This window comes from Lethenteron reissneri, chromosome 57 (assembly GCF_015708825.2).
Source record: "Lethenteron reissneri isolate LAM-NWPU_2019-01 chromosome 57, ASM1570882v1, whole genome shotgun sequence".
Classification (NCBI taxonomy): domain Eukaryota; kingdom Metazoa; phylum Chordata; class Hyperoartia; order Petromyzontiformes; family Petromyzontidae; genus Lethenteron; species Lethenteron reissneri.
Genome location: NC_083835.1, coordinates 10,132,554 through 10,159,431, shown reverse-complemented (window position 1 = coordinate 10,159,431; position 26,878 = coordinate 10,132,554). Strand labels below are relative to the sequence as shown.

General features: G+C 51.3%; 1 protein-coding gene across 3 annotated transcripts; it reads left to right on the top strand.

Moving 5' to 3' along the window:
* Window positions 1-1,952: 1,952 nt before the first annotated feature.
* Window positions 1,953-26,803, top strand: LOC133357349 (beta-arrestin-2-like). 3 transcript variants are annotated; one of them, XM_061575260.1, is made up of 18 exons: window positions 1,953-3,039; window positions 3,485-3,551; window positions 5,023-5,058; window positions 5,400-5,430; window positions 9,003-9,063; window positions 10,359-10,403; window positions 11,669-11,766; window positions 12,208-12,312; window positions 12,807-12,866; window positions 14,908-14,975; window positions 15,338-15,473; window positions 15,987-16,071; window positions 18,439-18,511; window positions 18,708-18,845; window positions 19,478-19,561; window positions 21,515-21,603; window positions 23,439-23,502; window positions 23,888-26,803. In XM_061575260.1, the coding sequence occupies exons 3-18, from the start codon at window positions 5,036-5,038 to the stop codon at window positions 23,961-23,963; spliced, it is 1,236 nt and encodes a 411-aa protein (XP_061431244.1). In that variant the 5' UTR covers window positions 1,953-3,039; window positions 3,485-3,551; window positions 5,023-5,035; the 3' UTR covers window positions 23,964-26,803. The 3 variants fall into 3 exon arrangements, with proteins under 3 accessions (XP_061431244.1, XP_061431245.1, XP_061431243.1); XM_061575261.1 differs by having other exon boundaries at window positions 1,953-3,075; XM_061575259.1 differs by having other exon boundaries at window positions 1,955-3,551.
* The last annotated feature ends 75 nt before the right edge of the window (window positions 26,804-26,878 follow it).

Here is a 26,878-nt window from a genome sequence, read left to right as displayed (position 1 = left end):
ACGTCGCATGGCTGAATCGGAGACACGAAGCGTTGGAGGCACTGTTTATTAACACGCACCAACGGGTAACACTTCCAAATAATCCGTCTACAGTCGACTACAGTTCCCAGTCAGGACAGCCGGTAGACTGCCTGGCTGGCGACGCTGAGATGGTGAAGACGGAGACGACGAGAAGAACGGTGAAGACTCCAGCAGCAGCACGACGGGGACCCCACTCCAAACGACAGCCCCGAGGTCACCTCTCGGGGCTCCTCTTATACCAGGGGTCGGCAACCAAAATAACAAGAAGAGCCATTTCTTTCCAATTCGGTACAAAATTCAGTATTTCAAGAGCCGCAATGCATCTGAGTACATACTGTACTCACGTACATATCGTCAAGAAGCAGCCCGTAAAGAGCCGCATGCGGCTCCGGAGCCGTAGGTTGCCGACCCCTGTCTTATACCGTCAGCGTGGCCTGGCTCTGCCCCCGGCCACGCCCCCTTTCTAGAACCTACCCGAGGGTTCCTGGTGTGTTTCTTCCGTGACCTTTCCCCTCTGGTGTATCACGTGGCCTGTTGCCGTCAGGGCTGCTGTAAGCTGCAGATCCCTTTCCCCGCCAGCAGCTGCTACATAGCTAATTCTATGTCACTACACATGTACACCGATTGTCACGCTGGTGTTTGGTGAAGGGCGCCTCGTTCTGGTTTACCCGCGGAGATTGTTTGACCATACTTCACAACCCTAGTCAATTACGTTCACAATTGATGTTTTAGGCAAGGCCACAGTAGTCCAGCCAAATGTACATTGACCTCACGGCCTGCGCATGCGGGCGTGGGATTCAACTTGAGTGAATATGGGTTGGGGCGGAACAATTACAGGTTCCGTAGCTACTCGCCACTGATGTTAGCCGTGAATCAAATCGCTGAAATACCGCATCTCCTCTCAAGGAATTGGAACACGAATACAAAGACAAAAGCTCCCTGTATAGCCTCAACAGGCTGTTGGGGCTATACGACGGTCCGACTTACAATATTTCGATCTTACGATGGCGATAACGATATGACAAAATTTTAAATATTTTACATTTCGCGCGGCAGGCAAACGCAGCAGCATACAAGGTACGATACTGTGCGGTAGGACGCTGCCGGGATGTACTGTACGCATCTCCCGACCTTGTGTGATGCCTCACTCTCCCCAGCCGTCGACGGAGTTAAGTTGTCATGGTGTTAGCGCGTGTATTTTTTTCTGTCTTTTTTGTGCATGTATGGTACGCAGCTTTAGCGATTTCATTTTAGGGTTACCACGAAACGATACGTTCAATGCATGTTAAACGTTTTTTATAGCAGATAGCATTGTTGACTGAAAAAACTTTGTTTTGAAATTGCAGTTCATATAGGTAGGCTACGAATTTACCTTGTTTTTTACTTTAAATTTTACTGTGCAATACAGTATTGTAATTAATACATACAGTATATAGTTTATACAGTATGGTACTGTAAATTGCTCTGTTTTGCTCAAAAATCACCCCTCTTTAAGACTCCTGGGTAGGCTCGGCCATTTTCGACTTACGATATTTTCGACTTACGATGGGGTCGTCGTAACGCCTCTCCATCGTAAGTCGGGGACTACCTGTATTTGGCTGCTATAAATGTACACGTGGTAAGCCATCTTGTCGAGTTATCATTTGTGATGGCAAGGTCGCGTCAGAAAAAAGAGCTGGATATCTCAGTGGGCTTCATCTGGTAAAATACAATAAAAAGTCTATATTTAGTTTAGTTAGGTGAAGTGTATGTTCAGCTTCTTTCGCACCACGTACGTAGCCAACCGTGCTAATTGGAGGTGCGGTGGATGCCACATTCGTTTGTGAGATGTTCTTTAATCGCGCATGAGTTGAAACAAAGATCCCCCGTGTAGCTTTAACAGACTGTTGGGGCAAGTGCTGTTAGCGAGCACCTATGAAGGCCGATACGGCACACGAGGGGGTGATTGGCCAGCACCACGCCCGGCCGCCTTTGTCTCCCTAGCGGCGATGTTTACACACTGCACCAGGTGCTCATTTGAGGCTGAGTTGACCTAAAAGAGTTCCAGGACCGGTCGTCATTTGTGTTGGCCTTTGAGGAGGAATCGGACTTGGGTCGATGAATTCTTAGCGCTATCACTTGTACACGTGCAGTATCTAGTTTAATGTTGCTATGTCGGGTGGTGGAGGGCCTCGATGACACGAATTTGGTGAGATGATTACGCGGCTTCACCCAAACTTGCATTGTGAATCCGAGTTGTTGTTTGTCCAACCCCAATCGCACTGTGAATCCGCGCCGCGTGTGGTGTTCGTGGTGATAACCCCACTCCCACTCCCCTCCCGTCGTTTCACCATCGGCAGCGCTTCTTTCACAATCACGGGGGTCAGGGTAGCGAGGCGTCAGCTGCGTTGTGTGCAGCTGTGGGTGGTTCCTTGTGTATCCCACGCTGACAACTCAAGCACCCGCACGCTGACATTGGTGGCGAGATGTTAACGAACCTCTCCTGGTATACAGGAGATTTTGGTGTTCGATCCCGACCATTGACGCCTGCTGTATATTTGGAGTTTGCGTGTATCTCTCTCTCCCCGTGGTCGCGTGGATTTTTATCAGGGATCTCTGATTTTTTTCCCCTCTACATTTGGAATTAACGTCACGCGTTTTGAGTATTTGGCTGCTATACATTTCCACGTGATAAGCCACTTCGTTTAGCTATCATGTGTGGCTCGATCGATTATGAAAAAGAGCTAACTAGTTCAGTGGGCCTTACCTGGTAAAGTAAAAAATAATATTTACAATTTTTTAGATCCACACACGTCGGCACACGCAGTGGCGTCTCGACACACTCGCACGTTGACACATTCACAGTGGCACACGCTGGCACAGACAACACTGCCATAGATATGCCGGCATATTCACACACTCACTGGCACGGATACACTGACACTCAGACACATTCGCCTTTGTGTCTCCAGTGGTGACTCTTACACCTCGACGGGTATTAATTTAAGGCTGAGACGACCCAGCGGAAGTCCAGGACTGGTAAGTCGTGGCCGGGAGTCGATCTTCGGTCGCCAGGTTTGTAACGCAACCGATCTCCACACCCCGCTCCCCACATACACAAACGGACACGTGCATTGGCACTGACAAAGATAAAGACATCACCCGTGTAGCCTTGACAGACTGTTGGGTCAAGTGCTGTTAGCGAGCACTTTTGAAGGCCGACACGGCATACGAGGGGGTGGGTGGCCAGCACCACGCCACACAGACACACAGACACACACAGACACACACACACTGCCTAGCTGATACTCACTGGTACTGACACTGACGAACACACACACAGATACACTGCCTAAATGACATTGGTGCTGACACACACTGACGCGCACCACAGCAGAAACTTCCGTGTACTCTGCGACTCTCCTCCTCCCCCCGTCTCCCTCGTCTCTCTCGTCTCTCCCTCTCGCGTCTCTCTACTCCACAGCTCCCTTCCGTGCCTGCCCCCGCCACTTCGACTCTGCGTGAGAGAGAAAAGCGAGGCCGCGGACGAGGTGAGCAGATAACAGGACGAGGAGAGGGGAGAGGGGGGATTAGGGTTAAGGGTAGAATGTGCTCCAGTGATTAAACGTGGCTCAGGGTTTGAATGGCAATCACGCTTTGAACGGGATTCAGGGTTTGAATAGGTTTCTGGAGTTCAATGGGGTTCAGTGATTGTACGGGACTCCGGGTTTGAATGGGGTTTGGGAATTCAATGGGGTTCAGTGATTGGGTTCAGGGTTTGAATGGCGTTCACGGCATGGATGGGGTTCAGGAGTTGAATGGAATTCGGGGTATGAATGCGGATCATGGTTTGAATTGGACTCGAGTTTCAAGGCCACCCGGATGAGTCTTTATCTGCAAGAGCGACCTCCTGCGGAGTGAGTCTGCCAGTAGGGGACGACGAGTCCTGCTGTTGCTCCTCTGTTATCCCTATTGAGTAATGTACTGGACTGTGCTTTGGTTATACCACCCGCAGCAATAACCAGGGCGGCCGCTGGTATCGAACCGTGAAGGGTTGAGGGGTTTAGAATTAGGGATTCAGGGGGAGGGGTTCGGGGTAGGAGTTGAATGGGGTTATTAATGGATCCCTCCTTGTAAGGCATCATCAGAGTTGAGGTGCTGGAGTTGGTACGATACCTTCAGAAGTTGCCATCTCTTTCTCTTCTCAGCACAAGGCGGTCCGCTGCTCTCTGTAGTATCCCTATAGCAGCACTCCGTGTCAGTAGGGGGTTAGTAAGATGGACGCTAGGGAGACAAAGGCGGATGGGCATGGTGCTGGCCGCCCACCACCTCGTGAGCGCCGTGCCGGCCTTCATAGGTGCTCGCTAACAGCACTTGCCCCTACAGTCTGTGTCGGCTCCCACGTGTCTTTGTAAGTGTACAGGATGTGTGTGTGCGTCAATAGACATAAACCCAGGCATTTGGGGAGCGGCGTTTGTGTGTGTGTGCACTTGACGTCGGTTTAAATAAACGATCAGCAGCTGCAGCAATAGGGCGCCGGGTTGGCTAGGAGATGTTAACTCCCTCGCCTGGTATGCAGGATGTCGTAGGTTCGATCCTGACCCTGACGCCTGCTGCTGTATATTAGGAGTTTTCGTCTCTCTCTTCCCACAGTCGCGTGGATTTTTCTCCGGATCCTCCGGGTTTTCCCTCCACACGTAGAAACAGGCGATTAAGAGTATTTGGCTGCTGCTATAAATGTCCACGTGATAAGCCACCACTTTGTTGAGCTGTCATTTGTGGCCAGATCGCTTCTAAAAAAGAGCTATACAGCTCGGTGGGTCGTACACTTGGTGAAATAACATAAAGCTTGGTTTGGTTTTTAGCTGCATTCGCACCATCATACATCACCACCATCAGAGCCACTAGCGTAAACATCGCCCTCAGCAGCAGCAATCATCATCACTGAGTGTAACTCCTCCCGCGTACTCATCCAGCGATCGTTCATTACACTAATTGGTGACGCGATCTGCGTGTCTGCAGGTGTTGTCACGCGATGGAGGAGAAGACAAGGACAAGGTATGGGGCCCATAGAGCCAGGCTGAGGCAAATAGAGCCAGACTAAGGCTCACATAGACAAAGGCTCACGGGACTCATCAAGCAGACTAAGGCTCACAGAGTCAGACCAAGGCTCACGGAGCTCATAAAGCCAGACTAAGACTCACAGGACTCATAGAACCAGGCTACGACTTATAGAGTCATACTAAGGGTTATAGAGCTCAGAGACAGATGCAGACACGGGGCTTACAGAGACAGCAGCCAGACTTAGGCTCTTGTGTTCCACTGTATTCAGTGTGGATTTCGTAACCTTTGTATCTGTCCCCCCTCCCCCCTTTGTCCTACCCCCCCCCCGCCCCCAGAGTCTTTAAGAAGAACAGCCCTAACGGGAAGGTGCGTGGCGAAAGGGGAGGGGGGAATAGGGAAGGAAGAGCAAAGTTCCTCCTCACGCAGCACGGGTTACGAAACCCCCATCCCCTCCCCTCCTGATGCTCCCCTCCCCTGCCAAGCCACTCGGGTCAAAGTTCGCCGAGAGAAATTAGTCGCCAAAGCAACCAGGTTTACACGTCTTGACACCTGCGCATGTGTGCGCGCACCTACGCGGTAGTGTAGTGGTTAGCGCTCTGTGCTACGAACACGGCGACCTGAGTTCGATTTCCCCACTCACGGCCAACAACACCAGTGACGATTATCTGAGCTGGTCCTGGGCCTCTCCTAGGTCGACTCAGACTCAAATGTGTACCTAGTGTGGTGTATAAACATCGACACTAAGGGAGACAAAGGCGACCGGGCATGGTGCTGGCAACCCACCCCCTCGTGTGACTTGCCGACCTTCACAGGTGTGCTAACAGCACTTGCCCCAACAGTCTGAAAAGGCTTTTCGGTATATCTTTGTCTTTGTAGCGCAAGAACAGGTCTGCAGGTTTGCTGAGCATTTCTGTGAGGTCTTGGGGGAAGGGAAACCTCTCAACTCATGCAATAATCCTAGGGCAAGGTGGGGCTGACCCTGCTGGTGCTGCTGAAACTCACATTTTGGAGGAAGTAGCCGCTCCTTGTAAGTGGTTGGCTGAGGTGCCAACGGTTGAGGAAGTGTAAAGGGTGACCTTGAGCTTGAGACCTGGTAAAGTGCAGGGGAGAGATGACCTCCCAAGCGAACTGCTGAGGGAGGGAGGCATCTGTGTGCAGTCTACCTTACCTGACATGATCACAACTGTCTGGTCCATTGGAAAGGTTCCGCAGGATTAGAAAGATGCCCTGATTGCAACAATTACAGGGTATCTCCCTCTTTAGTGTGGCGGAAAAGGTTCTGTAAAAAAATATTCAACGTCGCCTTGTCAGGCATGCTGAGAAGCTTGTCCTACACAGATGCCAGTATCTCTCTCTGCTAGAGCAGAGGTGTAGAAAATGTCAACAGGACCTACATCTCTACTTCATTAATATGGTTAAAGCCTATGATTCCATCAATAAGCCATCAATAAGCTTTGGGTTGTGCTTCGTGCTTTTGGAGTCCCAGACCGTCTGCTCACAATCTTAAAGGCCCTTCATGATGGTGGGCAGGGCCGGGTAAAGTTGCATGGCTGGGTGTCAGAGACATTTTTTGTTCACCTTGGGGTGCAACAGGGCTTTCCTCTGGTCCAACACTATTTAACATCGTATTTGACGGTATAGTTCCAGAAGCTTTTCATGGATGTACTTAATATGGTATAGATGCAATAGGAGGCTGATCGATGCCCAGGTGCAGTCAAGGGGTAGCGGAGAGAAATACGAGGTGCGCACAGTTAAGCGGGTGCAACGGAGGGCAAACAGGTGTGCGCGTTGCAACATGAGGTTTGCACAGACAAACCGCCAGTAATTAAGGGGAGAAGCGGGAGCAACCGAGGTCGAATAGGTGCAACACTATGACTGGAAGTTGGCGCCTAGGAGATGGGAGATGGGGGGTGATGATAAGAGATTAATGGGACAACTGGCGCTGGCCTGGCGGCAGCTTAAGTGGAAGCACGTGAGGACTCGTGATAAGCAGGGGGATATAAGCGGGAGTGTATGAGCGAGGGGAGTTGTTGCCGGGAACCAAGAGTGAAGACATCTCGCCGCTGCCGCTGAACCCCCCGCCGGGGACAGACGGGTGAGCGGATCTGAGGGAGCATAGGTTAGGGCAGAGGTGGAGATGCGAAGTTGCTGTGTGTGGAGTCGCTGATTGTGAAGACGCTTTGTGCGGAGTCGCTGAGAGCAGAGCTGCTAAGTACAGAGTAGGTGAGGTGCAGAATAGACAAGAGGGGGAATAAGTTGAGTATATGTGACCATACAAATAGTTATAGGAGTGCCTATAACTGGCGCGAGAACAGGTGAATAAAGTGTAAGCAGGTAACTTGTTACAATGTGTCGGTGTGAGTAATTTTTGAAGACACTGCAAAGGTATGGCACCCGATTGGTCAACCACATTATATATGCTGATGATTTGGTAATTGATGCCTACTCTGACGAGTTGGAGGTGCTGCTGCTGAACCTGGAGCATGCTAATAAGAAATGAGGTGTCACGGTGGCAAGATGTTAATTACCTCGCTTGGTATGCAGGTGGTCGTGCGGTCGATCCCGACGCTGATGCCTGTATATTTGCAGTTTCCATCTTCCCCCCATGGTCGCGTGGATTTTTTCTCTGGGTCATCCGGCTTTTCCCTCCACGTTTAGAAACATGCATTTAGAGCAGTGGTTCTTAACCTTTACTGTAGCCTTGCACCCTTTTGGTTCTCAATCGAAAAAACATATAATGTTAATAAATACATAGGTTTGATTAAACAAAGTAGTGTTACTTACGGTCCCGTGCTTATTGCGTTTTTTATTATTTGCCTTCTAAAAAAATCTGGCCATGCCTCACACCCCCGAGAAAAGACATCTCGCACCCTCAAGGGGTGCGTGCACCCCAGGCTAAGAAGAAGAACCACTGATTTAGAGTGGCTGCTAGAAATGTCCACGTGGTAAGCCACTTCGTTGAGCTATCATTTGTGGCCAGATCGCTTCTGAAAAACAGCTACATAGCCAGTGGGCGCTTACCTGGTAAAATAAAAATATAAAGTGTTATAGTTAAATAGTTTAAGTTGCAATTGAGATGGGAGAGAAACCAGAGACGTTTGTGAAGCAATGCGATTAAAGGTTGACTTAAAACTTTCGTGACTGCAGTAATCCATATTATTTGGGTCTTTCGGTAAAGTTACGTAGATAGGTTCAAAGAAAATAATTTAAAAAACGACGACGTTTCGATCGCAACACAAGCGGTCGTCATCAGGACGTGACTTTACCAAAAGACCCAAAGAATAGAGATTCAAGGTGTTTGGGGCTTTCACGGAACCCCGAGCGAGAACCGCGTGAGGTTTTGTGTCCTCGGTACAATGCCGTAGGTCCTGAAAAATAAACACAAATAATGAGTGTGTGGCTCAGCGATGAACTCGGCCCAATGAATCTCCCTCCAGGTTTTGCGAGAAGAGGCGATAACTGGTCTTGGGGTAAAGGTCACAGTGATGAAAGGGGTAGCTCGCGAGATGAAGCGCGAGGTGGAATAAGAGATTAGGATTCAGCAAAATCGAAAGTGGTTGTCGAGGTTGATTGTGTTTGCTGCCAGCGTGGTCTGAGGAGAGGCACGGGGGCAGCAGCCATCCAATGCCTCTGTGTAGGCTGTAGAGGATGAGGAACTGGATTGATTTCTCTACACTGCCCTCATCTTCATCGTCGGAGTCTTTGTTCTTGAAATGCGAGATTGAGGTTGAAATTGGAATTGAGCCAAATGACGAAATACATTTTACGAGTAGCTGGTGTGGCGACAATAGCACTGAGAAGACAAAGGTGGCCGGGCAGGCGTGCTATAGCACCCCTCGTACACCGCAGCAGCCTTCATAGGCACTCGCTAACAGCACTGGCTCCAACAGCCTGTGTATAGTACACGGGGTACCTTTGTTTGTGTCACCTGTGTACAGCTCACGGTTTACCTGGGCAAAAGGGACTTTGTGGATCACCTGGATCACGTGGACCCTGTGGGTGAGTGCCGGATGGGACACGCACTACTTCACCTCCTGACCTGCATCGCTGCCTCACCTGTACAGGGGAGCCGGATACTCTCACCTGTACACACCTGTCGGCTTTTGTTCCACTGTCCTTGAGCCATTAGTTCAGCAATGACATTGGTACCACACATACCAGTGATATTTTTGAAGGCTAATTCTAGATCACGAATGTTGTCCTCGTAGCAGCGGCTTTTGGCTGGCAATCTGGAACGCGCTTCCTTCCCATATTAGGAAGCCACCGGAGCGATGCACTTTTAAACTATATTGTAAACTAATTTATTTAAAATAGCTTATTGCGTTTAGTTTGTTGTCCTTTCGCCGCACCTCCGATTAGCGTGGTTGGCTACGTATGGTGTGAAAGAGGTTCAACATACAGTATATGTATTATGGTCAGCAGTGGCGCAGTGGTTATCCCACTGCGTTACGAACCTGGCAACCTGAGTTCGATTCCGGCTCACGGCCAACACCAGTGAGGATTATCTGAACTGGTCATGGGCCTCAAATGAGCAACTGGTGCGATGTGTACGCATCATCGCCACTGGAGAGACAAAGGTGGCCGGGAGTGGTGCTGACCACGACCCTCTCGTGTGCCGTGCCGGCCTTCATAGGTGCTCGTGGATAGCACTTACCCCAACAGTCCGTTAGGATCTTTGTTTATGCATATGTATCCAGCAGTGCCAGATTAAGCTAGTGTGGGGCCTGTAAAATGTTATAAAGGGGCGCTAAAAAAACACGTAAACATTTAAACACAAATTGTTTTACTTGCATAATAAAGTATTGTATTTTTTCATTTGCTATGCAGCCAGATAATACGACAAATCGATAACCTTAAACACCCAGTCGTTCATGAAAGTACTATCGTAATAGAGCAAGTGCAGAATCACTGAATCGGAATTGATAGCTTGAAAGCATTTAGCGCGGGGCCCTCGAAAGTGCGGGGCCCGTAGCATGTGCTACTTTTGCGACTAGGATAATCCGGCACTGGTATGCAGTAATGTGTGTGCCCTCTCGTGTCGTTGGCCAATCTAAATTTAAAACTCATTTCTTTCTAACTGCTTTTTGTGTTTAGTTTGTTGTCCTTCCCCCGCACCTCAGATTAGCACAGTTGGCAACATACGTTGTGAAAGCAATTCAACATACACACATGAGATCACATCACACATTGCAGATACAGATTACTTAAGACACTGCCCATATCTGCCTGTCCCTTGCCTCACCTTTTACCTGTCTCACCACCTCACATGTCACCTGTGTGTGTTGTGTGCACAGACGGCGTTGTTCTGGTGGAGCCCGATTACCTTAAGGAGAGAAAAGGTGTTTCACATCGTTTCCCTCGCAACCCCTCAACCAACACGCCCACCCAACCCACACCTGCCCCCACCACCACTCTGCTCCGACCGTAACACTGATTACGTGGCTCCCTTCACCTGTATCCCCGTCTCCTTCTCTTCCCCCCCCCCCCATTCCCTGGTCTTGCCGTGTCCCTCCGTGCTCACCCCAAGCTCCCCCCATGTCCCTCCGTGTCCCCCCGTGTCCTCCTGTGCTCACCCCGTGTCCTTCCGTGCTCCCTCGCGTGTCCACAGGGCCCCAACGACCTATTTCAACGGGGGTGGGGGGAGCTGTGCAAGATCCGACTGTGCCCCCCCCTCCTTTCTCCCGACTCACTTTTACTGAAATAGCTACGGATGTTTTTAATCGGGCTTGGTCCATAGTAGACCACAGATAATTTATTATTATTAATTTTCACACCGTATAACAGTAATATGTAGGCTATAATTACCACTTATCATTTTAGTTGCACCGTGTATTGGGTTTAGAGGAAGACAGTTTTCAGCAGTGAAATGATTAATAAAACGATGTAAAGGTACAACACTCACAATTAGGTTATCGTGCGTCTTGCTTTCATGCGCATGGCAGTCAGCAAATCAGCCTGGTGGTGCTCAAGTAACAAACACCAGCACTAGACCTCCGAGATTTTACGCTGTGCATTTTTTCGTAAATATTTTTTTTTCTTTTGTAACAATGCTTTTTTGGCATTCATGGTTAATTGTTAGAATATTTCGATTTAAAGCTTTCGTGACTGCAGGGATTCATCTTCTTGGTTCTTTCGGTAAAGTCACGTAGAATGGAAGTGATAAAATAATAAAATTAAAACATAATAAAATAATTATGTTTTATTTTTATTATTGTATCACTTCCCTTCTACGTGACTTTACCGAAAGAACCAAGAAGATGTTAGAATATTTTTTGTTTTAATCTTTTTTTAAAGATGTATTTATTTGAGAATAGGGTTTCCCCTTTTTTCTGCCAACAAAACAGGTGTTAAGATGTTAAAACACCAAACTGAAATCTTTTACAAGGAATCATGTCTGTTAACCACAATACTTGTGGTCAGAATGCAAACACAAACATACTCTGATAATATATGCATTGTCTTTGAAACTGATTGGTCCACACCAGAGACAGCTTTCTTTTAGTCTCAAACGGTGTTAGTTGATTCTGGGGCCGATTGGGCCCCTATGCGTTGCACAATGCTGGCACACACCCGCCCGTGTGTCCCCGCTGCGTGTCCCCCCCAGTGTTCGTGGCGCTGGCGTGCGTGTTCCGCTATGGCCGTGAGGATTTGGACGTCCTCGGTCTCTCCTTCAGGAAGGAGCTCTTCACACGCACCGCGCAGGTAACAGCACCATGCGCGCGTGCCGCCGGCCCAGGGGCGCTGTAATACTCTGATTGGGGGTGTTGGTGACGCGTAGGGGCCCAGTCCGCCACAAGGGGGTCCCGAATCAATAAACAAGTATAATTATGTTAAAAAAAATCATAAAAAAAATTACCTGCGGTCTACTGTAGACCAAGCCCGATTACAAACATCCATAGCTGTTTCAGTTAAAGTGAGTCAGGAGAAAGGAGGGGGGCCTTGCATAGCCCCCCCCCCTACCTCGTTGAAGTAGGGGGTATGCCGGGGTGCCGCGTGTCTCATTCCATGCGAGCGATCCGCAGTCTGATTTTTGTCAAACTTGGACTGCGACGCCAGCACACAAATGTCGTCGCGGGGGTCAACTCGGCACGACCGTGAGGGCGCCGCTGCGTCTGCTCCTCTACCCATCCCCGCCCCCCACAGGTGTTCCCCCGAGATGGTGGCGAGAACGGGGGCTCCCCACCAACACGTCTGCAGGAGCGTCTCCTCCGCAAGCTGGGAGAGAACGCTCACCCCTTCGTCTTCCACGTGAGTTGCCGGCACCGTGGCGGCAACTTTGCCAGCGCCGTTAGCACGGGAACAGCGGGTTCTGCGTGGCACTGATTGACCGCCTCCATGATTGTTGTCGTCCGATTAGCACGGTTGGCTACGTACGGTGCGACATACGTTTCAACATACATACACAAAGTGCTTGCTGCAAATTAACCACACTACCTTGATGATCTCTACGAGGAACAAACCGACACGCGAACTCCAGTCATCCTCGCTGCGGCTTTTGGCTGGTCATTGAACAAAGACGGGCACCGCATCGCGTGCTTTCAGATATGCTTCTACGGCCGTCTGGAATGCTGGAGCTATGTACTTTTAAATCATCTAGATTGACAAACTCATTTCTTTAAGACTGTTTTATGCGTTTAGTTTGTTGCCCTTCCCTTGCTCCTCCGATTAGCACGGTTGGCTGCATACAGTGCAAACGACGTTCAACGTACATACATGTGCGTATGTGTGTACACGCGTGTTAGATCCCCCAAGACCTGCCATGCTCCGTTACGCTTCAGCCTGGGCCAGAGGACACAGGGAAGGTGAGACCAGACACGCAGACACACGGGGACGCACAGATAACAACCGTCGTTTGGCACGAAGTGACGGTGACGTCACCACAGCGCTTGTACCAGGCTAGGTGCTATTTGAGGCCACGTGAAGTATGCAAGGCTCGCTGGCAGGAGGTCAAAGGATAGACCCTGCAGGTCCGATGAGTTTACTGACTGAGATGACTGGCAGATGCACACCACCTGTACTCTCCACTGTGCCAACTTGCTGTATTTTATCCACCTGGCGCTCTGCTCATTTTTGTGGGCGTCGCTCCTCTGCCCTCTGTTGTTGTTGGAAGGCGACTGCCTCCAACTCGTCATCGGCAAGTCTACTCAGCTTCATATCCTCTGGTACCACATCGGTTCCATCTCTTCTCCAGCCTGTGCTGTGCCCGTATAGCCCCCTCTATCCGGCCGAACAAAAGCTGGATCGTAGGCAGACCAGCCTAAATGTTTCTAACTGGTGAAGATGTTCCATTAGGGGGGTCCACGTTTCCCAAGCGAAGGGAGGGTATGACCATGGCTGAGAAGACAGGAAACTTCGTGTGGAGCGACAGACCAGGTGGTTTCCACACAGCGTTGCACAGCCGATGAAAATATAATCCTGCTCGACTGATTCAGAGCGAGACCTGATTGCTGAGACGATAGTACTTTGCAAGCCCACTGGCTATCAACAAATATTCGTTCATGAAGCCATCCATACATACAGAAAATTACACAATTTCAACCGAGAGGATGGTTATAAACTCAGCAATCATTGGAAAGACGTCATCAGCCACTTTGGGTCATTACTTGACTTGTGTTTTCTTGTCTATCAACCTCCACCGTCAGCAGTGTGGTGTGTGGAGCGGGATGCAGTGATTTCCTGGCGGCCCTTTGCTCCATTGGCTTTGCTGCTGCATTGACATTGCTGCCGCATTGGCATTGCTGCCCCGCCCATGCTACTGGTATTGCTGATACACTTGGGCTACACCCATCTCCAAACCTTTTAAACAGTTTGCCTTTAGATGGCTAACCCCTTTTCCTGATGACGACCGCTTGTGTTGCGATCGAAACGTCGTGGTATTTTTATTCACTATTTACATGATTATTATTTCTATCTACGTGACTTTACCAAAAGAACCAAAGAATAGTGTTGGTAATTACAAAACCATGGGCTGCACAAAAGTCTAGCAGCCTCCTATCGTTGTTATTGAGCTGATCTGGCCGATGCCTTCTAATAACTCTAGACCAGGTGCCAGCATCGTGACCCACTCGGGCATTAAAGTCACCCAAGAGGATGACTATTCTGAGGAGCCACTTTAGCTCGCAGCTGTGACAGGTCATAAAAGGCATTTAACTCACTGGCGTTGCCTGCATCCCTCCACTGATGTTCATCTTCAGTGGGGGCATAAGTAACCACCACAACCACCACTCCTCGCCGCTGGTTGGTGGGAAGACGAGTCCACAGTTTCCCACACTTTACATTTTTTTGTTCAAAAGAAGAGCCACTCCCTACTGTTTAGCAGTCTCCTGCCCCGAGTAGAGGACACATACACACAAATACACTCATGCAGACCCGCACACACATACTCGCAGACCCGCACAGATACACACAATGAGACACACACAGACCCACACGGACAAAGATCCCCCGTATAGCCTGTAACAGACTGTAGGGACAAGTGCTGTTAGCGAGCACCTACGAGGCCGGCACGGTACGCGAGGGGATGGGTGGCCAACACCACGCCCGGCCGCCTTTGTCTCCCTAGTGGCGATGTTTACACATCGCACCAGGTACTCATTTGAGGCTGAGTCGACCTAGGGGAGGCCCAGGACCGGTTCAGATAATCGTCACTGGTGTCGGCCGTGCACCGGAATCAAACTCGGGTCGCTGGGTTCATAGCGCAGCGCGCGAACCGCTACACTACCACACACAGACTCACACAATCTCACACGGACACACACAATGAGACACACACAGTCCGCCACAGACACATACAGCACTCAGACCCACCGATCTCCCTCCGCTTCCCGTGTCCCCCACCCCAAGGCATGTGGCGTGGACTACGAGGTGAAGGCGTTCTGTGCCAACAGCCCTGACGAAAAGCCGCACCACCGGTGAGCCACCCTCCTCAACTGGAAACTGGTCGCAAGGCAATAGGGTGCTAGGCAACAGGTCGCTGAGTAAACTGATGCTAGACAATATGTCGTTGGGTGCACTGCTGCTAGGCAACAAGTTAGGTGAACTGCTGATAGGCAACAGGTTGCTTTATAAGCTGCCACGAGGCATTTTTGTTAGGTAACATGCCGATCGGGAAACGTGCCGCCAGGCAACAATTCGTGGTGATGGCTTGTCAGTGGTCAACGATCATCAAGGTCTCAGATCAACGTGGCGACCAACCGCCACGGCGACGGTGTTAGCACGGTGACCCACTTCCCCCGGCGACCAGACACTAGGCCAGCTGTCGCCCTGGTTGCAGGAACTCGGTGTCGCTGGGCATCAGGAAGGTTCAGTTTGCGCCGCTGCGCTCGGGGCCACAGCCGGTGGCCGAGACGCGGAGGCAGTTTCTGCTCTCAGACAAAGCGCTGCACCTGGAGGCCTCGCTCGACAAGCAGGTGAGGGCCTCACCTGCAGGCTCACCTGCCTTCTCACCTGCAGGCTCATCTAACTTCTCACCTACAGGCTTATCTGTTTGCTTATCTGCAGGCTCACCTATCTTCTCACCTGCAGGCTTATGTTTGCTTAGCTGCAGCCTCACCTGTCTGATCACCTGCAAGTTCGCCTGTCTGCTCACCTGTAGGCTGTCCGGTTACCTGCAGGCTCATCAGTCTACTCACCTGCAGGCTTAACTGCAGGCTCACCTCTAGGCCCACCTGCAAGCTCACCTGCACGCTCAACAATCTTTTCAACTGCAGGCTCATCTGCAGACTTATCTGTAGGGTCACTTTGGTTCACTTATAGGCTCACCTGAGGTCACCTGTAAGCTCAGCTTGAGGCTCACTTGGTTAATTAACCACAGGCTCATTGACGTTTGGGTGAGTGAGCGAGTGATGGGTGATGAGTAAGTGACATTGAGTGAGCAAGTGAGTTAGTGACGGCTGAGTGACGGCTGAGTGATCTGTGTGCAGATCTATTACCACGGGGAACCAATCAGCGTGAACGTTCGCGTGACCAACTCCTCCTCACGCTCCGTCAAGCGCATCAAGGTGTCCGGTGAGGGGTGCAGGGGACACGCGGGGAGACACGGGGACACGCGGGGAGATACAGGGACACGTGAGAAGACACGGGGACATGCGAGGAGATGTGGAGACATGCGGGATAACATGGAGAGATACGGGGAGACACAGGGACACGCGGGGACATGCGGGAAGAAATGGGGATGTGGGGGCCGACGCCCGCCTCCCCGCTCCCTGTGAGCGGGCGGGGTGCGACGTCCACCCCCTCCACTCCCCCCTCCTCCTCGTCGGCCACCTCTCTCCGGGCCCCCACCGATCGGGTGATCGGCCCCCCCGCGCCAGCGCCCTCTCTGTGGGACATCGCGAATTGGCTGGCTGACCACCACCCGGGGTTATCTCACACACTCCCGCTTACACTGCCTCAAAAGCAAACGCGTTGGCATGCGTGCACGAATTTCCAACACACGCGGGTAACCACGCGTGCTCCTACAGGCGCTTATTTCGCACACACGCGTGCGTAAACATGCGAGAGCGTTGGCGAGCTGGTTTAAAACACCCCTCCCCTGCCCTAATATTCGCGTGGCACGGACGCGCGAGCGTCGGTGACCATCTATGTTTTAATACACGCGCGCGCCTCGCCCACACACTCAAATTACCAACACAACGCCGAGCTTCCACCCACACACACACAAATCACACTGCAACGTTACTCTGTACTAATGTTTATTAACGGTGCGTTTAAAGAAAAACCCTGTATGGCCCGGAGCAAATATTCTACGAGCAGCGCCTAACCTATTACTACCCAATCCCTAAGGTCAGGGGTGGGGAACCTCTTTTCTGCCAAGGGCCATTTGGATATTTATAACATCATTCACGGGCCATACAAAATTATCAACTTAAAAATTATCCTGTTATAGTTGGTCAAACATTTAATTAACTCACCCCTAATGTGATGGCTGGAACACACCAAATGATTTCGCGGTCCTGATACGGCCCGTGGGCCGGACGTTCCCTACCCCTGCCTTAGGTGTACCCCACTCTATAACTCACCTCACAGACGCACTCACGGTGTTGCACGGACGCGGTGGCAGTCGGAGGGACAGCGATCAGAGAGGGCTCTGCCTAGGGTCGACTCGTAGCGGTACTTGCTAGCGTCTCACGGATGCTGCGAGCGGCTGGGAGTCGGTCCGGACGGCTGAACGGCTGGAGAAGTCCCTTTACAGTTTTTCGCTCCCTCCTTTTATGCCCCGGGATTCCGAAAATCCAGGGTTACGTGACGTCATCCTGCGCAGCCAATCGTGCACCTACCTTTCGATTTTCGATCTCCGCGCCCACATTCCTCACCCCCGACTCAACGAGAGGCCACCTGGCTCAACACACATCCGTGGTGTCCACAGGGATTTCCCTCCCACCTCCTCGTCTGCGCTGCCCACGTAATATTTTACCCTGGCCCCTCCCCCATGCTGAGCGTCTCATTGCGGTTAGCCCGGTGAGCTTCTGTGCGCCCATACAAATTTAAGACAATTTAAGGGGGGCCGCAATGTAATATCGCCTGGGGGGGTCGGCCAATCTCCGGCACCGGGAAACCGTGGGACATCCCCGCTAGGGGCCCTTCGAATGAAAACCCATGGTGCCAGACAATCCCCCACCGGGACCCTACGTGTGTGCGTGTGTGCGGCGTGTGTGTGCGTTCAGGGCAGGGTCGCGGTGCTTGCGGAGTAGCTCCGCGGTCGTGGCACCACAGGGACACGCAGGGACACACGATGAGACATGGGAACACGTAGGAAGTCACGGGGACATGCGGGGAGATTTCGGGACATGCGGGACACGTGGGGAGACAGGGACACACGGGAACACGCGGGGAAAGATGGAGAGATGCAGGGACAAGCGTGGACACACGGGGAGCTGTGGGAAAACGCGAGAAAATACGGGGAGAATGGGGAGACGCGGGGACACGTGGGAGAACGGGGGGGGGGGGGACGCACAAAGATGTGTGAGAACACGGAGACGTGTCTCCGTGTCTCCCCAAGCGCGATGGTAATGTCACCACCGCCTAGTGGCGAACGGTGGTTGTTGTCCCCGTGTGTGTGTACCTACCTGTGTGGGGAGTGGTGGCACATTGGGGTAGCACTCTAAACTACGAACCCGGTGACCCGAGTTCGATTCCCACTCACGGGCAATACCAGTGACGATTATCTGAACTTGTTCTGGGCCTCCCCTAGATCGACTCAGCCTTAATTGAGTACAAATATCGCCACTGGGGAGACAAAGGCGGTCGGGCGTGGTGCTGGCCACCCCACCCCCCTTGTGTGCCATGCCGGCATTAATAGGTTATTTCTAACAAAACTTGCCCCAACAGTCCGTTGAGGCTATACGGGGGATCTTTGTCTTTGTGTGAGTGCAGTGCGGCAGTGCGCAGACATCTGTCTGTTCAGCACGGCTCAGTACCGGTGTCCCGTGGCGGCGGAAGAGGCAGAGTGAGTGACACACGGCTGGGCACACCACAGCCACAGCCACGCCGTGGCCATGCGCAGGTGTGGCTGTGGTGTGATTGTGATTGTGCGGCTGTGATTGCAAGGTTGTTGTTGTGGGTTGTGATTTTGCGGCTGTTGTGCGTTTGTGATTGCGAGGTTGTTGTGTGGTTGTTGTGTGGTTGTTGTGTGGTTGTGACAGAGAGACGGTGGGGCCAGGTGCCACGCTGTGCCGGGAGTTCCGCCTGACTCCGCTCCTCGACAACAACCGCGACAAGCGCGGCCTGGCGCTCGACGGACAGCTACGCCATGGCGACACCAACCTCGCCTCCTCCTCCATGTAACCTCTGCACCACAACTGCACTACCACCAGACAACCCAAGCACCACCACCACCACTGCATCACCACCGCACAACCACAGCACCACCACCACACGACCACCACACAACCACAGCACCATCACCGCACCACCACCACCGCAGAACCACAGCACCACCACCACACGACCACCACACAACCACAGCACCACCACCGCACCACCACCACCGCAGAACCACAGCACCACCACCGCACAACCTCGGCCACACAACCTCGTCTCCTCTATATAATCGCACTACTACCACTCCTCCAACTAGTTTTATGTTACCAGGTAAGGCCCACTAAACTGTATAGCTCTTTTTCGGAAGAGAGCAGGCTACCACAAATAATAGCCCAATGAAGTGGCTTATGACGTGTAAATATATAGTAGCAGCCAAATACTCGAAACGCGTGACGTTGATTCTAAATGTGGAGGCAAAAACCGGAGGACCCGGAGAAAAATCACCTCTACCACTGGGAGAGAAAGAGAAACAAACTCCAAACATACTGCAGGCGAGGTACAGTAGTTGACATCTCCTAGCCACCGCGGCGTTGCCAGTGCTGTTGTCCCTCCGTTATCGTCGTGCTGTCGTCGTCCTCCCCACGTGGTGCAGAGTGAAGGAGGGAGTAAGCAAGGAGTTGCTGGGGATCGTCGTCTCGTACCGTGTGAAGGTCAAGGTCGTGGTGGCACGCGGGGGGTAATGCACACACACACGCATACACACAACAACCGCCATTCACCACTAAGTGGCGGTTACATCACCACGCCGTGTGTGCCAGGCCATGTGAAGAAGCCACGTGAAGTGTCGGAAGGCTCGCTGACAGGTCACCGAACAGACAAAGGTGCCATGGGTTGAGTGAGATGACTGGCAGATGCACCACCTGTACCCCCTACTGTGCTAACTTGCTCCGTTGTACCCGCCCGGGACTCTACTCATTGTTGTGAGCATCGCTTTTCTGCCCTCCCTTGTTCAGGCCAACCTGAATGTTTCTCACCTGCGCAGATGATCCATTAGAGGGGTCATCGTTTCACTAGCATAGAGAAGAGAGGGCATGATTGGCCGAGAAGACCCAAAACTTTGTGTGGAGTGACAGACCAGGCAGCTTCCAAATAGTATTACCCAGACAATGAAAAGATAATACCGCCCAACTGATTCGGAGTGAAACCTCTGTCAAACCAGAGCTGTTCATAAGCACACTGCCGAGGTATGGGAAAGTCTCCACTCTCTTCACAATTGCTCCATCACCAATGGGGAGCTGAGGGGGTGGAGTGTTTGATTGCACACAATACCCAGGCAGGTGCTTAGTTTTGGTGGGCTGATGGTAAGACCCCACCTCTTAGTGGCACAGTCAAGATTCGGCAGCAGCACCTCCAACTCTTCCTCTGAGTGAACAGCAGTCACCAGATCATCAGCATACATAACATCAAAACATGGTTGACCAATAGGGAGTCATCCCTTGACCACACATGGGCATTGATGAGCCTCCCATTGTATCTGTACCAGATGGAAATTCCACCGGTACAGCAATGGAAAGCTTCTCGAATTACATGGTCAAAGACGATTTTAAATAGTGTTGGGGTCAAAATAGTGAAAATTGCTCTGACACCCACATAGCTTTACCCGGCCCTTAATGATTGTGAGCAGAGAGTCGGGGACCTCGAAAGCACGAATAACAACCCAGAGCCCAGGCCTATTGATGGTATAATAGGCCTTGATCAGGCCAATAAAGCAGAGATATAGGTCCTATTGGAATTCCCTACACCTCTGCTGTAGCAAACGGACAGAAAAAATGGCATCCATGCAGGACCCCCGCGGGCTGAAACCACACTCACACACACACAACAAAGGTAAATATCTCCCATATAACCTTAACAAACTGTTGGGGCAAGTGCTGTTAGCGAGCACCTATGAAGGCTGGAATGGCACACCAGGGGGTGGATGGCCAGAACCACGCCCGGCCGCCTTTGTCTACCAAGTGGCAATGTTTACACATTGTGCCAGATACTCATTTTAGGCTTAGTCGACCTAGGGGAGGCTCAGGACCAGTTCAGATAAACGTCACTGGAGTTGGCCGTGAGGGGGAATCGAACCCGGTTCGCCAGGCTAATAGCGCAGCGCGCTAACCGCTACACTACCGGTCCCCACAAACACACACACGCGCAGACACACACTCATACACACACTCATACACACACTCATACACACACTCATACACAAACACACAAGCACTGTGTATTTCACAGATGTACTGGACATATGTGAAAAAGAGCTTCATAGCTCATCGGGTTCCTCCAGTCTAAATAAAGATTTTGATTGTGTATATGCATGTAACTAACAAAAAAACTACTTCTTATTTCACCAAAAGGTAAGGCCCACTGAGCTATGCAGGTATTTTTCTGAAGTGACATGGCCACAAATGATAGCTCAACGAAGCGACGTATCATGCATACATTTCTCGCAGCCAATACTGTAAATGCATGTTTCTAAATGTGGAGAGAAAAGCCGGAGGACCCGGACACAAATCCATGCAACCATGGGGAGAGAAACATGCACACTCCAAATATATAGCAGGCATCTGGGTCGGGATCGAACCCACGACCTTCTGTGTACCAGGTGAGGCAACTAACATGTCGCTGTCGTGTGTGTCAGGGATGCCCTGGTGGAACTTCCCTTTACCCTGATGCATCCCAAACCTAAGGAGGAGGAGGGGAGGGGAAAGAAGATCCCAGCTCCCCCGGGTGAGACCAGATTCCCCATTCTTGGGTCTGTGTATGGTGCGTGTGTGTTGTGTGTGTGGTGTGTGTGTGTGGGGAGCGATTCCCACTCACGGCCAACACCAATATTATTCATTATATAGGTTTTTGGGTCAGATCGCGTTATTTATGTGTCGTAACCCTCCACCACCCGACACGGCCAAACAGTAAAAAATGTGTGTGCTATAGCCAATCTGTACATGGAGAACTTTGAAACAAGAGCACTTGCCTCGAGTACATTAAAACCATCCTTTAGGTTTAGATATGTTGATGACACTTTGGTTGCCTGGCCACATGGTAAAGATGCACTTAATGATTTTCTAAATCATCTCAATGCACAAAACCCGGCTATCCAGTTCACCATGGAAATGGAGGTAAATAACAGACTCCCGTTCCTATATATTTTGCTGGGACGTGGTCTTAATGGCAAAATAACACACAGCGTTTACCGAAGCAAACGCACACTGATGCCTATCTGAATGCAGATTCACATCATCACCCAGCTCAGAAATCGTCTCTTATCAAAACACATCGGGCTAAAACAGTGTCAGATGGTGAGAGTCTAGTGAGAGAGATGAAACATGTTAAAGAAGCACTAAGACAGAATGGCTACAATAATGCTGGAATTAACAGAGCACTGAAGGCCAAATCACGAACGCAAAGCAACACTGCTGAAAGCGATAAGATTGTTCAAACAATCAAAATACCATTAATCTCAGGAGTAACTGACAAATTAGGCCGGGTTTTGGGAAAGCAAAATATTAAAGTAAGATTTGGTACAGTGCACAAAATTCTAAAACTGGTATCTGGCACTAAAGACGAATTGCCTAAATTATTAACACAAGGTGTATATCGGATTAATTGTTTATGTGGCAAATGCTATATTGGACAGACAGGACGTGACATCAGCGTAAGATTAAAAGAACCCCAAAGAAACATTAAATTATCTCAAACACAACTGTCGGCAGTGGCAGAGCATGCTTGTCAACAAGGACACTCCATTGATTTTGATAACGTTGAAGTGTTGTGTAAAACTAATTACTGGCCAAGACAAATTAGAGAATCCATTGAAATGAAGAGAAACATAAATAACTTCAATCACTCTGACAACTACAGGCTTAGTGCGGCCTGGAAGCGTATTATTAAATAAATACAATTACCATTTCTTATAAGGGAACCAAACACCAATGAATAACAATTGAGTGATTACCAATCTATATAATTACAATACCCTCCCCCTCTTTGCCTCGAATCACTGCACCAGATTGAATTGAATTAAATGACGTCACGCTGATGCTGCTCTATTTAAGACCGGAAGCAACAGGAGAGCTTCACCATTCTTGCCTGATGAAGCTGATTGTAATTATCAGCGAAACGTCGTACTCAAATTTTTAAATGCTGTTGATTCTCTCTACAGCACACCGGTGGGCTAAAGAAGTGAATTATTTTGTCCTTTGAAAAACGTGACACATGTTTTACTGTTTGGCCATTTCGGGTGGTGGAGGGTTACGACACATTTATAAATAACGCGATCTGACCCAAAAACCTATATTATGACCAATGAAATTTATATGAACCGGTCCTGTGCCTCCCCGAGGTCGACTAAATCTAAAATTAGTACCTGATGGAGTGTGTAAAAATATCGTCACTGGGTAGACAAAGGCCACCCACCCCCTTGGTGTGCCGTTCTTAGGTGCTCGCTAACAGCTCTTCCCCAAAGTCTGTTAAAGCTATACGGGGATCTTTATTGTTGTTGTTGGTGTGTGTGGTGTCTGTGTTTGTGTGTATGCGGTGTGTGTGTGGTGTCTATGTGTGTGCAGAGGAAGTGCCTGTGGAAGTGCCTGTGGAGCCGAATTCAAGGGACCTCATGGAGTTTGACTCTCAGTGAGTTCCACACCACTGACAGACACCATCACTCCCAACCACGTCACTCCCCTACCTCATCAATCCTTCACTTCGCAGTAGTGTTGCGATTAGCGCGCTGCACTACAAACCCAGGGCCCTGCGTTCGATTCCCGTTACCGCCCAACACCGGTGACGATTATCTGAACGGGTCCTGGGCCGCCCCTAGGTCGACTGAGCCTCAAATTAGTACCTGGTGCAGTGTGTACAAACATTCCCACTGGGGAGACAAAGGCGGCCAGGCGTGGTGCTGGCCACCCACCTCCTTATGTGCCGTGTCGGCCTTCATAGGTGCTGTCCGCTAACAGCACTTGCCACAACAGTCTGTTAAGGCTACACGGGGGAACTTTGTCTTTTTTCCGCACAGTGACGATGACTTTGTGTTTGAGGACTTCGCTCGCCAGCGCCTGGTGGGGAACACGGAAGACGGCTACACCTGCTAGGAGCCGACTCGTCTCGTCACGCACATACACGTGTGTGCCGCGACCCTCCATCACATGCGTGTCCTGAGGCCCACCCTCCCCTCCCGCCGCAGTGCTGGCGTTCATTCACGATGCGAGGGCCTCGAGTCACACGCGTGATTATTCACGTGCCAGGCCCCCCGACACGTACACCTCGCCATTGTTGTGAGTGCTGGGGAATGCTCAGTGGTCAAGACTCCCCAAACCGCCATTGGCACTTGGGGGTCACACGCAGCGGGGCGGTCCCCAAGGCGGTCAGCGGCACCCTTGAGCCGGTGGCATCAGGAATCCATTTGTACTGACAGCTGGCGATAACATTGAGATTTTGTGATAAGATTTGGTGATGATGAGATCTGATGATGGGATGAGATCTGGTGATAAGATCTGGTGATGATGAGATGATGAGATCTGATGATGGGATAGACCGAGTGCAGACTGAAAAACGCCGGGTTTGGTCTATGAAAATGGTTGCAACAACTCACCCAATCATTCAAGACCCGCCCACTCACCTACTCACCCACCAAACCCACTCCTTCACCCATTCACGGACTCATTTACTCACAAACCCACTCATTCACTTACCCTCTCATTTACTCATTCACGACTCACCCACCCACTCACCCACTCTTCCAGCTAATGGCTCGCTCTTCCGGCGATGTGACAACAGCACCATCGCTCCCCAGAGCTGTGGTTCTACTCATGATTCGACGCTGCTGCTGCGGTGGAGGACTTGGTGTTCTGCACTCCTCGTACGGCTCCGCGCCTTTCCTTTTTTAGGCCCCGCCCCATCCTATTTAGGCCACACCCCTTCCCTGGGTCGTGGTGTGCGGAGGAGTGGGGCGGCTTCACGACCATGATCAGAAGAGGCGGCACGGTCATAGATGGGCACTCGTTTTGCCACTTTGACCCCACGGGGATTCCGCTCTCCCCCACGGCTGCCGATTGGGCATTCACTTCTGTCATTCATTTCGGTCCGTCTCCTATCAATGCCCCCACGATTCTCCACTGAAATCCCCTCCCATTCCTCTGGCATCCGCGTAATGCAACTGCGCACAAGAGCATCGGCGGTCTAATGCGCTCGACACACTTGGTGGGTCGTCAAGTATATCCACCGCACTCCCACAGTGAGGACTCGCTTAGCGAGACGCAGACCGCTTCGTCTCGCCCACAGCGTATTCAACCACCACTGCGGGTCACAACAACATACCCACCCACTTACACATTCCACACTCACCCACCTCCTCACACATCACCTACTCATAGACCCACGCACACAACCACCCATCCACGCAGCCACCTACTCGCCCACTCAATCAACCACCCACTCACACATCACCTAGCCACTCAACCACCCACCTACTCACATCACCCACTCGACCCACGCACACAACCACCCATCCACTCAGCCACCTACTCGCCCACTCACTCAACCACCCACTCACTCAACCACCCACTCACACATCACCCACCCATATATCATCCACCCACGGACTCGACTACCCACTCACACACCACCCACCCACGGACTCGACTACCCACTCACACATTACCCCATCACTCAACCACCCACTCACACATCACCCACCCACGGATTCGACTACCCACTCACACATTACCCCATCACTCAACCACCCACTCACACATCACCCACTCACGGACTCGACTACCCACTCACACATTACCCCTTCACTCAACCATCCACTCACACATCACCCACCCACGGACTCGACTACCCACTCACACATTACCCCATCACTCAACCACCCACTCACACATCACCCACCCACGGACTCGACTACCCACTCACACATTACCCCATCACTCAACCACCCACTCACACATCACCCACTCACGGACTCGACTACCCACTCACACATTACCCCATCACTCAACCACCCACTCACACATCACCCACCCACGGACTCGACTACCCACTCACACATTACCCCATCACTCAACCACCCACTCACACATCACCCACTCACGGACTCGACTACCCACTCACACATTACCCCTTCACTCAACCATCCACTCACACATCACCCACCCACGGACTCGACTACCCACTCACACATCACCCCTTCACTCAACCATCCACTCACGGACTCGACTACCCACTCACACATTACCCCTTCACTCAACCATCCACCCACGGACTCGACTACCCACTCACACATTACCCCATCACTCAACCACCCACTCACACATCACCCACCCACGGACTCGACTACCCACTCACACATCACCCCTTCACTCAACCATCCACTCACGGACTCGACTACCCACTCACACATCACCCCTTCACTCAACCATCCACTCACGGACTCGACTACCCACTCACACATCACCCCTTCACTCAACCATCCACTCACGGACTCGACTACCCACTCACACATCACCCCTTCACTCAACCATCCACTCACGGACTCGACTACCCACTCACACATCACCCCTTCACTCAACCATCCACTCACGGACTCGACTACCCACTCACACATCACCCCTTCACTCAACCATCCACTCACACGTCACCCACCCACTCGCCACGCTGCAAGTCACTTTGCCTTCTCCCTCTGCTTCTTCCCTCGCTCTGCTCCACCATGGAGTCCCCCTCCTCCCAGCATCATCATCGTCTCTTCCCCCAGAGCTCGTATAACGATAACATTGCTTAAGAAACACGTTCACTGTTATCCGTTTACAACTTTGAAGAGTGCTGTTTGTTGCTGGCCCACTTGATGCTTTGGGCCAGCGCTCGTCCACTGCGCTTCAAGGCCCTCACGTGAACCGAATTCTCCGCCTCGTAAATAAAACTGCGAGCACTTTGGTGTCTGATCGTCGCACGTGGCTGTCGGGGGGGGGGGTGCGATGCCGCTGCCCACTGAGCCTGCGGAGGCGGC

Excerpts from the sequence above, each read along its gene's own strand:
- LOC133357349 (XM_061575260.1), top strand. The coding sequence starts at position 5,036 with ATGGAGGAGAAGACAAGGACAAG. Across the intron at positions 9,064-10,358 it reads GGATCACGTGGACCCTGTGG|ACGGCGTTGTTCTGGTGGAG; the intron begins GTGAGTGCCGGA and ends TTGTGTGCACAG. Across the intron at positions 14,976-15,337 it reads GACGAAAAGCCGCACCACCG|GAACTCGGTGTCGCTGGGCA; the intron begins GTGAGCCACCCT and ends CCCTGGTTGCAG.